The sequence below is a fragment of the Stegastes partitus genome, unplaced genomic scaffold (assembly GCF_000690725.1).
Source record: "Stegastes partitus isolate 25-593 unplaced genomic scaffold, Stegastes_partitus-1.0.2 Scaffold466, whole genome shotgun sequence".
NCBI classification, from domain to species: domain Eukaryota; kingdom Metazoa; phylum Chordata; class Actinopteri; family Pomacentridae; genus Stegastes; species Stegastes partitus.
Window position 1 is genome coordinate 474611 of NW_007578197.1, and position 12603 is coordinate 487213.

At 41.8% G+C, this 12603-nt stretch overlaps 1 protein-coding gene across 1 annotated transcript in view; it reads left to right on the plus strand.

Moving 5' to 3' along the window:
• Nucleotides 1-12603, plus strand: part of LOC103360816 (ephrin type-A receptor 7) — a 138694-nt gene that overhangs the window by 91940 nt on the left and 34151 nt on the right. Inside the window, exons 4-6 of the mRNA XM_008286720.1 lie at nt 1355-1479; nt 9664-9958; nt 11713-11821. Of these exons, the coding sequence (XP_008284942.1) occupies nt 1355-1479; nt 9664-9958; nt 11713-11821 (529 nt within the window). The remainder of the gene's footprint in view (nt 1-1354; nt 1480-9663; nt 9959-11712; nt 11822-12603) is intronic.

The window sequence follows — 12603 nt, forward strand, 5'->3', positions numbered from 1 at the left end:
TCATTGGTCGGGTTGTTCCGTCAGTAAGGCTTTGCACGGATCTTTTTCTTTTACATTTTTCAAACTATTTTGTTGCGATCGATGACGGAAGACGTCCGGATTTCACCGCGATTGAGTCAGAAAAAAGTTGTCGGTTTTAATTGAGAAGAAATAGAGAGTTCACATCGAGTGCGCCTCCGTCAGCTCGATGCCGACGTGTCACTCGATCTGTAATCTGTATCGATCTATTGTCAGTCCTCGTGTACCGACTCTGTTCAGTCCCACTCACACAAGCAGAGATCTGTGCAGCGTTTGTCCACTCGTGGGAGTTTTCAGTGTCTCAGCTTCAATTATTAATCCGTTAGCGCTCTTCTACCTGCTTCTGTCCTCGCTCCGTCTTTCTCTTTTCAAGGAAAGATCGTATAAAATATTTACGCCTCCACCAGCTTCTCCCCTCGTATTGCTTCTCTACATTGAATCATGTTCAAGTAATTTACAAAAAAAAGACTCTTTCACATCAAAGTGAAACCAGATTCCTGCAACGTGACGTCATTTAATTAAAAAAATATGGAAAACAAACACAAGTAATTGCATAAATTGATTTAGTAGATACACCTTTAGTCACAACTACAGCGTGGAGGTTGTGTGGATATGAGAGAGTTTCCAAAACAGACTCTTTCATGTCAAAGTGAAACCAGATTCCTGCAGAGTAACACCAAACTGTTCAACTGTAAAATGTAGTAATTGCATAAATCTTCCACCCTCCCTAGTCAGTGTTTAGTATTTTCCTGCAGTTTCAGCACTGAGTCTGTGTGAATGTGCTTCTGTTTTCTCTTTTTTCCTGAAGATAAGATAAAATAAAACCTCCTGAATCAAATTCTTGTGCCAGATATTGGTCAGAAAAAAAAACCCAAAAAGACTTAACCTAAGAAATGCATCTCCTAAAAGATAAAAGTCAGATACGATACTGAAATATACTAAATAAATTAAAATAAGGCCAGAATAGAGCACTGAAACATGATGCTGGCAGTTATACATTTTGCACCTGAGAAATGAAAACGTGAAATCATTACATTTTGCACATGAAGTGAAACTTTGCACATGTTTCTGTTGCATCAGCGTTGCTTTATCCCGTGAGTCCTTTTAAAACCACTATTTGTTTCTCCTCTATCTGAGGCTGGAGTGTTATATTCTGTGAACAAACAGTCCGTCTGCGGCTGGTTTCTGGCAGGATTCGCTGAGTTTCCTCTTTGACCTGTCGGCTTTGTGCGGAAACCAGAAACACTCGAGACCGATCCCGTCGTCCTTGAGAAGACTCGTATTGAACGAGACAGCGTTTTCCCGGACTCAGCTTTCTTTCTTTCTCCTCCTGCAGCTCCGTCTCTGATCAGCGAGCTGCGAGCCGAGAAGATCGAGCAGAAGAGCATCACGCTGGTGTGGAGGGAGCCGTCGTACCCCAACAGCAGCCGCACCGAGTACGAAGTCAAGTACTACGAGAAGGTAAAGCCGCCGTTTCCTCCTCCAGCCGCCTGCAGCAAACATTCATTATTCACGTCTATTCTTATCATTAAATACTGCAGGAGTTCACAGACTAACTGGAGCAAAGCATGAACAGCAGAGGTTAAAGGAGGATGCTACGGGAACATTTATCTTTAGCACACATTTATCAATATTGGTGCAAGTGGGTGTCAGTTATGAACAAGAACCTGCAGCACAGAAACACGAACCAACAGCCATCAGCCACAACATTAAAACAGATGCTCATCATCTCCTTATGTCTGAATGTTCTGCAGGGAAACCTCAGATCCTGACGTTGATGCTACTTTGACACCTAAACGAAAGCCTCGTTTCTAACAGTCCAGCAGATTGTACTTCAGACTTTGATGAGTTTTTCAAGAAGCATCCGACTTCCATCAGCTCTGCTTCTGATCGTTCTGAAACCTGCTGATTTGTACGTTGCTCATCCAGCAGGATGACTGAAGGCAAAGAAGACGTATGAATCAGTCATTATGTTTGGTCCTGATTTGCTCCTCAGTCGAACACAAATCCAAAAAGTGACAAGTCTGTTTACATTTATCACACAGAATATCCAATCAGTGGCATTCATTTTGCTTTAATATGGCTAAAAGCTAAAGTGATTTCCTTCTTGTTGGGACGGCGTCGCAGCTAAATGTTGATGTTTAAACGAGTGAAGTGTAAAGTTTCAGAGCTCTGATGAATGAAGCTGTTATACACACTCAACAGGTTTCTGTCTCTCCTGCATCATTTGCCGTATCAGCGTTGCTTTGTTTTTACGGTAAAACACTTTTAGATTCCTCACAAATCTCCGTCATAACAACCTGTTCCTCTGACTAAAGCAGGCGGCACGTGATTGGTCCATTTGGTGCAGAAGAAGAGTCACATGATGCGTTAAACCTTTTACAAGAGTCCTTATCTGCACTAACTCTGATTGAGGTTTAAAGTTTTGTCAAAACAAACAGGTGTCTTAAACATGCATTCTCTCTGTTGGCCAGCAGGGGGCGACTCATCTGGTTGCAAATCGGTTTTAACTGTATAGAAGTGAACGAGGAAACAAATCCTTCTTTCTTGGTCAGCTACTTCAGGAAACATTTTCTGAACAGGTTGATGGTATCATTCTTTAGTTTTAAGACTTTTTGAGCGCTGAATAATGTTCGTTTTGTAAATTATCGTCTCGTGCAGAGAGAAACAGATGATAAACCTGAATGTGTAAATGTCAAACTTAAGGCCTAAAAATGTCAGTGTGTAAACCAGAAGGTGGCGCTAATGTGGCTAAAACTAATCGTTTATAAGTGATTTTAATGTCGTGGCTGATTCATGTAGTTTTGAATCTCGATAACTTTTCTCGACAACAACTAAGCGACTCTCCAACCACGTGGGTCAAACTCCAAGAACGCCGGCTTCCACTTTTTCCCCACAGCACGACTGAAAAGTGCGTTTAATTAGATCCCCGCTGCCTCCGAAACGACTCCTTCAACCCCGCACCTCTGGTCGGTGTTCGGGCCCGTCCGACCTTTTACATCTTAAGCTGTGATAACCCTGATGGCAGCCTCGGGGCTTTTAAACTTCGGAGATCCCTCCAGTCGCAGCAGACACGAGGCAGGAGTGGGTCGCTGACATTCACGCAGACAGCAGAGACTCGGGAAACTTTGTGCTTCGGTGCATCATACTAATTCGACGCCGAGTGCTATAAGGAGTGATGCTCAGTGTGCAGAACCTGACGGAAAGAATGCAAACACTCAACCTCAGAACATCAACTCAGACACTGAAAGCATCACATTTTGCTCAAGATCTTGATCGTGCAGGACTTGATGCCTGCTTGAGTCTTTCTGTAAAGATCAGATGCGTGCAACAGGAATGTTCTCGTGTGTTTTATGGAAAAAGATTTCCAGGCATGGTCGATCGCAGGCAGGGAGAGTAGAAAAAGACAAAAGCCACGCAGGAAGGAAGCTGCTGCGAATTCCAGATACGAACAAGACCATCACCTCCAGTCTGATCTCATGAAATCTTTGTGAGCAACAACAGATGTCGGGCCGTCCTGCTCATGTGGAGACGGACCGACGGGGTTCATGGTTGACGACTGATGGGTGTTCTTTCTGTAATGCTGTCAGGTCTTGACTTGGGAGGTCTCAATCAGGAGATCTTATTATCTGATCAGCCCGATCCTTCGTCTACCTCGGCTGGCACACTGCTGTCACACACGGAGAGTTGGTAGAGTTGAGCACCTTTCCTGGTAACCTACGACGTTATAAAGCAATAATCCTGTTTGTCTCGTGCTTTTGTTCCCGTTTTAGTCAATGGACTCATATTTTCGGCCGCTGTGATGTAGGAATCCTGTGCTGGTTTGTTTTCACTTTGGTCAGACGTCATTAAGCATCACAGGAGTCTTTGTCGTGGTGCCTGTTGCTGCTAAACCCCCACAATAGCTACAAGTCAGCTTCTTTAGTCAGATATTGGCCATCAGTGTCATTTTTAGAAAATACAGGTTTTTGTCATCTTTTAAAAACAGTTTGCAGACGGCGCTCGACTGCAGCTTCACAACAAGGTTCCACCTACAGAACATGGAGGCAGAAATGCAGCTTTTTACTTATTCAGTTGTGAAGAACGATCGCTGGAGTTATTGTAGGAACTTTAATGTACTTAAAGTGTGCATGCTCGAGGAAGACGGTTTCGAATCGGGTGAAAACTTGATCAGAACATCTCTGGTCTTGATGATTTACTGTCCTTGGATGACTTGTGTCCTGATTGGCACTGTAATAATAAAATTGAGAAAGCAGAGATACTTCTTTTTTTCCATAAGATTAAATCATTGTCTTGAACCAAAGTCATTTATTTTTCCGAGCGTTGCAGGAGCCAATTATGTGTAAACCTGAATCCATATTACTGCTACATTTTCTTTCACTTTTATGGATAACTGCTGTAATTTCGTCGGCCTCATCACGCTCGTTTAACGCGGCACTTAGTCAGACGGTGGCCGCCCATCAGCAGCCGCCGTCTTCACAGTGAATCTGTCATGCACGTAAAGCACAGCTGTCACACTCACGCTCCTCCATTTTCACATGCTGCATTGGGAGGCGACGCCAGGTCTTTGTGTTCGCCTGTGTCACACTCTCACCCATTTTCACATCTCCTCCTCTTCTCTGTGCTCCACCATATTTAATAAAGCCCTGCTCCTCGCCGCTCCACTCCCACGTCTTTAGAAACAGGAGGGGAGGATTCAGAATGGAGGTGGGCGATGAGAGGCATGTGGAAGAGGTCAGCGTGGTTCTGTTCACACCTGCCGTCGGGAAGCGTCTTCACGTGTCTGGAGTGTGATTGGACGTCACCCTGCATGCAAATAAACAGCATTTCCATCTGCAAAGTCCACATGCATTGGTAGCGCTGACTCCCAGTATGATTCAGCCTCTTCATACTGGTTCCTCATATGATTCAGGTCTCTTTAAACTGGTTCCCAGTATGATTCACGTCTCTTTAAACTGGTTCCCAGTATAATTCAGCCTTTTCATAGTGGCTCCCAGTATGTTTCGGTCTCCTTAAGCTAGTGCCCAGTCTGGTTCAGCCTTTTTAAACTGGTTGCCCAGTATGTTTCAGCTTCCTGAAACTGGTTTCCAGACTGTTTTAGCTTCTTGGTACTGGTTCCCAGTATGTTTCAGCCTCTTTAAACTGGTTCCCAGTATGTTTCCGTCTCTTAAACCTGGTTCCCAGTATGTTTCAGCCTCTTCATACTGGTTCCTAGAATGATTCAGCCTCTTCGTACTGGCTCATAGAATGATTCAGGTCTCTTTAAACTGGTTCCCAGTATATTTCAGCCTTTTCATAGTGGCTTCCAGTATGTTTTGGTCTCCGTAAGCTAGTGCCCAGTCTGGTTCAGCCTTTTTAAACTGGTTGCCCAGTATGTTTCAGCTTCCTGAAACTGGTTTCCAGACTGTTTTAGCTTCTTGGTACTGGTTCCCAGTATGTTTCAGCCTCTTTAAACTGGTTCCCAGTATGTTCTGGCCTTTCTAAACTGGTTGCCCAGTCTGTTTCAGCCTCTTTAAACTGGTTCCCAGTATATTTCAACCTCTTTAAACTGGTTTCCAGTATGTTTCATTCTCTGTATAATTTTTATTTAGTTTTAATGTCTTGTGAACTTTCTTTTATTTTCCTAAATGTTTTTTATCTTCTGTTTTCTGTCTCTGCTCGTTTCTTTCTCTGCGTTCTGTTTATTTTCCGTCTTTACATTCTGGCGGTTTTTCGACTCGTCTGGTTTCTTTTCGCTGCCCGACGCAGTGAAACTCTGGAACTCGGATTCTGAACCTGGTTCAGAAAAGTCTTCTGGAGGAGACGGAGGCAGCAGATGATTCAGTGGAAAGACGCTCGTAGAAAGAAATGAATGAAAGCGGGACGAGGTGCTGAAGGAAAGCAGAATAAACACAGGATGGGAGATGTAGGAGGAGAATCGGCCATGAAATGAAAAGATCACGTTCAGTCTCTTTCCTTTGGAGCTCCAGACTCTGTTTACTGACGTCAGAATAACTGAAGCGCTCGTTAAAAACACTGGAACGAGCATTAATCAGACGGCTGAATCAGAACAAATAGCACATTGTTGGCAGCGGTGTGACTGATGATGAGTAAAGCAGATTAAAACGTGGAGGCTTCGTCTCTGAAGGTTGTTTCTGGTGTTTTTCTCCTTAAACGTCTTCTCCGAGCTCCGAGCTGCTCGTTTCCTCTGCAGCAGCTTCGTTTCTCAGTTCATGACTTCTTATTTCACTCTGAGTTCGTCTTTATTTCATCTGCACGGTCACATGAACGGCGTTAGGAGGGTGAATCCCTGATGTTTTTAGGTGAGAAAACACTTAGCGTAGCTTCTTAGCGTGTTAGCATTGGTTATTTAGCAAAGGCTGATGGGAGTTTTACAGATTCTGGTTCTCTTTTTGGCAAATTTTAAAGTGTGCCATGCAGAACAATGTGATTTTTGATTAACTATACCAATTTAAAGCTTAAATTTGATTTATTTTTGCTTAAAAACACAAAGTCGTTGATGATGAGTTCAAGAAACGTCTGAAAGTCGGAAATCAAATGGTTTTTTTTCTGATAAATGTGGTATTTTTGCATATTTATTCAAAAGATAGTTTTCCATCAAACCCACCGTGGTTTTTTTAAATTCTTGTTACGTGTGTTGACTTCAGTATTTATGTGTTTTTAAAAAAAAACACGGAGTGATTTTTGATTCAATATCAAGATTTTAAGCTTAGTTCGGTTAATTTTCCCGATAAAGCCAAAAGTCACACCTGCTATGTTGAAGAAGTGTCTTTAAGTTCAGAATCTGATTATTTTTTCAGTTTCTACAGTTTCTGTTTATGATCAATGGTGTAATTTTGCTGATTTATTTATTTTTTTAAATATTAAATCTCTTTTAAACTCACCTTTTAGTGCAGCAGCAGAACAAACTAATTAAAATCAGGATTTTAAGCTTTAGTTTGGTTAATTTTCCAGACAAACCCCAAATTTACAAACACTAAGTTCAAAAAGTGTTAAAAAGATGAAAATATGAAGATTTTGTTCAGTTTTTACAGTTGTGCTTCTGATAAATGGTAGAATTTTAGGAATTTTTAAACTAAAAGAAGCCTTTTTAATTAGGGCTCTGGTTCCATGATGTGTTTAATGTTTTCAGAGTTTTAATTATTTTGATCATCAAATTCGGGCAATTTGTTCAATCGAAACCCAAATTCATAAATGCTAAGTTCAAGAAACGCTGGAAAGTTGGAAATCAGACATTTTTCTTTTTGTAGTTTTTACAGTTTCTGCTTCAGATTAATGGTTTAATTTAGTCATTTTTTGTTTAAGTATAAGATGCCTTTTACATGCGTGGCTGGTTTTGGGGGTTTCTTGTTAGAATTTTGGCAAATTTTTAATAAAGTTTGATCCTAAAAAAGTGATTTTTTTATCATCAAATTTGGGTAATTTGTTGAACCAAAACCCAAATTCACAAACGCTAAGTTCAAGAAACGCTGGAAAGTTGGAAATCTGATGTCATTGTTTTAGTTTCTGCTTCAGATCAATGGTCTAATTTAGTCATTTTTAAAATAATAAGATGCCTTTTTAACCAGCTGGTGGGTTAAAAAGCGAGACAAAGAACTATTGTTTTAGTCACTGAATCTCCAGAATCACTGTTTGTGTGGGATTGTGTGTCGGTCCATCAACCGATGATGATGATGATGATGAAGATGATGATGATGAAGACGATGATGCGTCTCCGTGATCAGCATCAATCAGATTTACCGTCAAAGCCGACTCACAGCTCGTTTCAGATCATCTCATCGACATGCAAACACACAACATGCTTACGGCACACGTCATGCTTCAACAGATTTGGAGCCGCAGCGAACACGCGACAGCGAACGCATCACACGACCAGCGGTCACGCTAAGGCCTGCTAGCTCCTCGTCTGATTGTGCAGAACGTGACTCGTTCTCACATTTGTCACTAATGACCAGAGTCACGCTGCTGTTCTCTGGATTTGTCATCGTTTCCTGATCGTCCGTCGACCCTCTGACGGAGCGTCCGGCTGCTCGTCGTCTCGTTTCTCATCACTGTGGCTCATTTTTAACTTTAAAGTCCTGCAGCTCTGTGGAAACACACCAACATGGAAACAACATGACATTTGAATGAATGTACATACATGTCTTTTCTGTTTTATTTATTTTTTTACATCTATTTTGTATTTAGATGTGTGTTTGGTGTCTGTGGTGTCTGTAACGTTGACTCCACAGCTTTCATGTTTTTGACTCCACTCTGTGTGAACGCTGCTGAAGTTCACCTGAAAGCTCGCTGAGTTTTTCTCACCTCACTGTTGGTCTCGGCTGAATCGTTCAGAACTTTCTGGCTGCAGCGACGAGAACTGAATTTTTTAGTTTTTACAGAATCAGGTGACGGCACACGCTTCTTTTTTTAGCAGATTTTTAATTGAGACACTCAGAATAAAGTGGTTTTGATTAAAAATCACAATTTTAAGAGAGTCTGTTCAGATTCTGTCTAGTTCTCATGTTTTAGCAAATCTTTAAACAGGAACAAAGTGATTTTTTATGAAATAATCCTGAATAGGAGCCATTTTTCCTGCAAAACCAAAAGTCACACAGGATGAGTTCAAGAAGTGTCGGAAAGTTGAAAATCTCACGATTATTTTCAGTTTCTGCTCCTAAATGGTAACTTAAAAAATAATAAATTAAAAATAAGATGCATTTTAAACCCACCTGTGTTTTTTTTTGTTTGTTTATTAGTTTTTTGTTTTTTTGAACTTCTCTTTACATGTAGTAGCTCAAAAAGACAAAACAATTTAAATAAATCTCACAATTTGAGGCTCAGATTTGGTTAATTTTCAAAAACAAAACCGAATGTGATACATGCTGCCTTCAAGGACTGTTGGAGAGTTGAAAATTTCACTTTTTTTCTTTTTTCTTTCTTTTTTTTGTTTTTTGTCTTTTGCTGTTTTTGCTTCTGATGAATAGTGTAATTTTGGTTCTTTTCTTTTTTTTGTTTTTTTACAGATCACCTTTTAACTCTACTGCTGGTTTTTGGGCTTCTATTTACTTATAATGGCTCAAAAACACATTTAGATGAAATATCACAAGTTTAAGCTTAGATTTGGTTAATTTTCAAAAACAAAACCCAAAGTGACGCACGCTGCGTTCAGGAACTGTTGGAAAGTCGAGAATCTCACTGTTTTTTTACGTTTCTGTTTCTGCTAAATGGTTTAATTTTAGCTTCTTTTTTTTCTTTTTCGTTGTAAAGATAAGGCTCCTTTCAGCTTCCTGCTGGCTGCTGGTTTTTGGGCGTCTCTTCACTCATATTGACTCAATAAGACGAAGTAAATGAAATGTCACAGTTTAAAGCTTGGATTTGGTGAAGCTGAAAATCTGCTCGTTCATGTCAGGTTTTCTGGTTTCTGTTTCAGATCAATTCTATAATTTTTTGCTCTTTTTGAAAACAACAAGCCGACTTTCCCTCCAGCTGGTTGGTTTGTGGTTCAGAGAGTTAAAAAAATTAATAAAACTAAAAACAAAGAAGTCCTCGGCTCCCAACCTGAGAGACTGCTTTGTTCAGAAACCGTCTAGCACGTTACAAACTGAATGAATTCCTCCTCCTCCTCACGCTCCTCCTCTGGTCTTCTGGTGTCTCTTGGTGCAGGAGCAGAAGGACCAGAGCTACTCCACGGTGAAGACCGCCGCCACTCGCATCAGCGTCAACAACCTGAAGCCTGGAACCACCTACGTCTTCCTGATCCGGCCCTTCTCCACGCCGGCGCCCTCCTCGTCCTTGTCTTCCTCCCAGCTCTCCTCCTCCTCCTCTTCTACTTCCTCCTCCTCCTCGGCCTCGTCGCTGTCCTCCTCCTCCTCCTCGGCCTCCTCATCGTCCTCCTCGCCGCCGCCCATCGACTACGGAGCGTTCAGTTCGCCGCTGGAGCTGCAGACGCTGGGCGAGCGTGAGTAGCTTCTCCTCCTTCTCCTCCTTCTCCTCCTGCTCGGTCCCTCCTCGGCAGCTCCCAGCATTTTGTCTGAAGATCCCAGATTCTAGCAGGAAGCTGTGAAGCGTCTGTGATGTGGCGTCTCTGGTCTGTTTCAGACGTGAACTGTCTGTTATGAAGCTTTTATTATTTCCCAGAGAAGGAGGTCAGTTGTAGAGTTCACACCTGAGGGCTGCGTCTCAAACCAGATTTATTTTATTCCTCCTCCTGCTCAGGTTGAACATCTTTGTTTTGAGACGTCTCAGCTGCACAGCGGGTTTGTTTTTCACAGGTTTAATTCCATAATCAGCCGTTTTCAGCTCATTCATATGAACCAAACACAGATTTGTTCTGATTTAAAGGAGACGATGTTCGTTAATCAGCAAACATTTTCTTCCTTAATTACTAATGAACTGACATATTAATTAACAGTCGTGGCTCCATGATGTGTTTAATACATGATTGATTTTATGGAAGGTTTTTAATTAAGACTTGTACTCTAAAAAAATGGATTTTAATCATCAAATTCGGACAATTTGTTCAAACACAACCCAGATTCACAAACGCTAAGTTCAAGAAACGCTGGAAAGTTGAAAATCAGACGGTCAGTTTCTAATTTAGTCTTTTTTTTAAATACAAGATGCTTTTTTAACCAGCTGGTGAGTTAGAAAGCGAAACAAAGAACTCCTCGTCTGAGGAATTTTGTTTTAGTGTCAAAATAAAGTCGTAAAAGTGTGAAATTATCCAACATGTTCAGAGGAAGTGACTCAAAATGAAGAAGTTACCTCGACTGGAATTTAGTTTAGAATCAAATTTGACTTTTAATCGCACAAAATTTGAAGTTGATGCAACCAAAATCAATAAATTAGAATATTTATCCAGCAGGGATGCATTTAATTAAGTAAAACGGTAAAAAAAAAAGTAATAATAATGTTTGGGCTCAACAAAACTACAGAACAGAACAATCAATCTTTGAGTTGTGAAAACTTCTGATGAAATTATGTTCAACCAGCAAACTGCACTGAGTTACAGGAATCAGCTTTTCCTCCGTAATCAAGGACGTTTGTTAATTATTTACTGATTAAATGCTTTAACACCAGTTTTTAAGCTGATTGCTCAGAAAAATAGTCGTTCCAACTTACATTTTCTGACTTAAAGATGATGGAAAATTAAGTTTTATGAGCTGATTTCATGAAGTTACACTAATTTATGCAACAATCTGACTTTAAATTACACAAAATATGAAGCTGATGCAACATTATTATATCAGCCATCAGGTTAATGTTTGCACCTGAACAGTTTGGTGTTTTGTTTTTCTTTCTAAGCTTTCATCCACAGCGACGTACATCTGAGAGCAGATACAGCTCCAGCAAGGATCGGGTCAGGAGAGAACAACCTGGATCAGAGCCGTAGAACAGGTCCAAGTGTGATCGGGCGTTTATGTGAAGTTACAAACTGCTTCCACGTCGTCTCCATGTGGAAATCTGACTAAACCTAAAAATATAGAAAATTCTCTTAATTTAGCCGAAAACTATTGCAGAGAATTTAGTTTGATTCCAAATAAATCAGTAAACCAACCAGCAGGCGACTCAGACTGTCTGTTTACAGCCTTTAACTGATTCATCTGCTGGTCTTCGTCCCTCTGACTGACCTCTACACGTGTTCTGGTGTTTGTGGCGTGTTGCGTGCTCATGACGATGTTGTTGTTGTTGTTGTTGTTGTTGTTGTTGCAGTGGCGCTGGCGTCCAGCGAGCAGAGCCCGGTGGTGATCATCGTGGTGGTGTCGGTGGCCGCCCTCATCATGCTGCTGTCGATGGGCGTCGGGCTGCTCATCTGGAGGAGGTAAACACGCACAGGGAACACGCTCCAACACGGTTAGGCCACACGGACACGCGTGTGTGCAAACATCATCAGCTTCACCGCTCGTTCGTGCTGCGCCGCCGTGATCCAGATTACGGTGATCCATCCAGCCGAAGCGACGCTGGTCACAAGAAACGCCGCCTCCTCCGATTGGAGGAAACAGCAGCGAGGTCAGAGGTCAGAGGTCACTGCAGGTCGTAGCGGTTAGCAGCAGTTAGCTTCACCTCCCAGATAAACACTCTGACGCTCTCCCGCGTTTTCACCCGTTTAACTTCAAAGTGACACTCAGGCGACGGCGAAGACTTTCACTTCTAATTAAATCGAGACTCTTTCAGATGAAACCTCTCTCGGAGGCTCGTTGGCGCCGCAGCTGCAATCAGCCTCCTTGTTCCTCGTTAGCGCGAAGGAGGCGATCCGCTGCTCTTAAGGTCCAGATTGGGTCATTTTATAAAAGCTCAAGTGCAGGAATTATGATCTTCAGTTAATATCTGCAGCGCGGAGGTCGTCTGAGGTGAAAAGAAACAACATTTAATCAGTTCAATGAGATAAACGATCAGTCGGGCAGAACAAAGAGCTCACAGCTTTAAAACAGTCGGGTTCTGTGTTCATCTGGAGGTGGGTGCAGGTTGGACTGAACCGGTCCTAACAGTCGACTGATTGTTCTCCTGGTCGACCAGTCGGGTCATTCAGATGTGATTCAGTTTGATCTTCCTCCATTTAAAGGCCAAATTATTATCAGATAGAAAATATTTCAGCTTCACCTC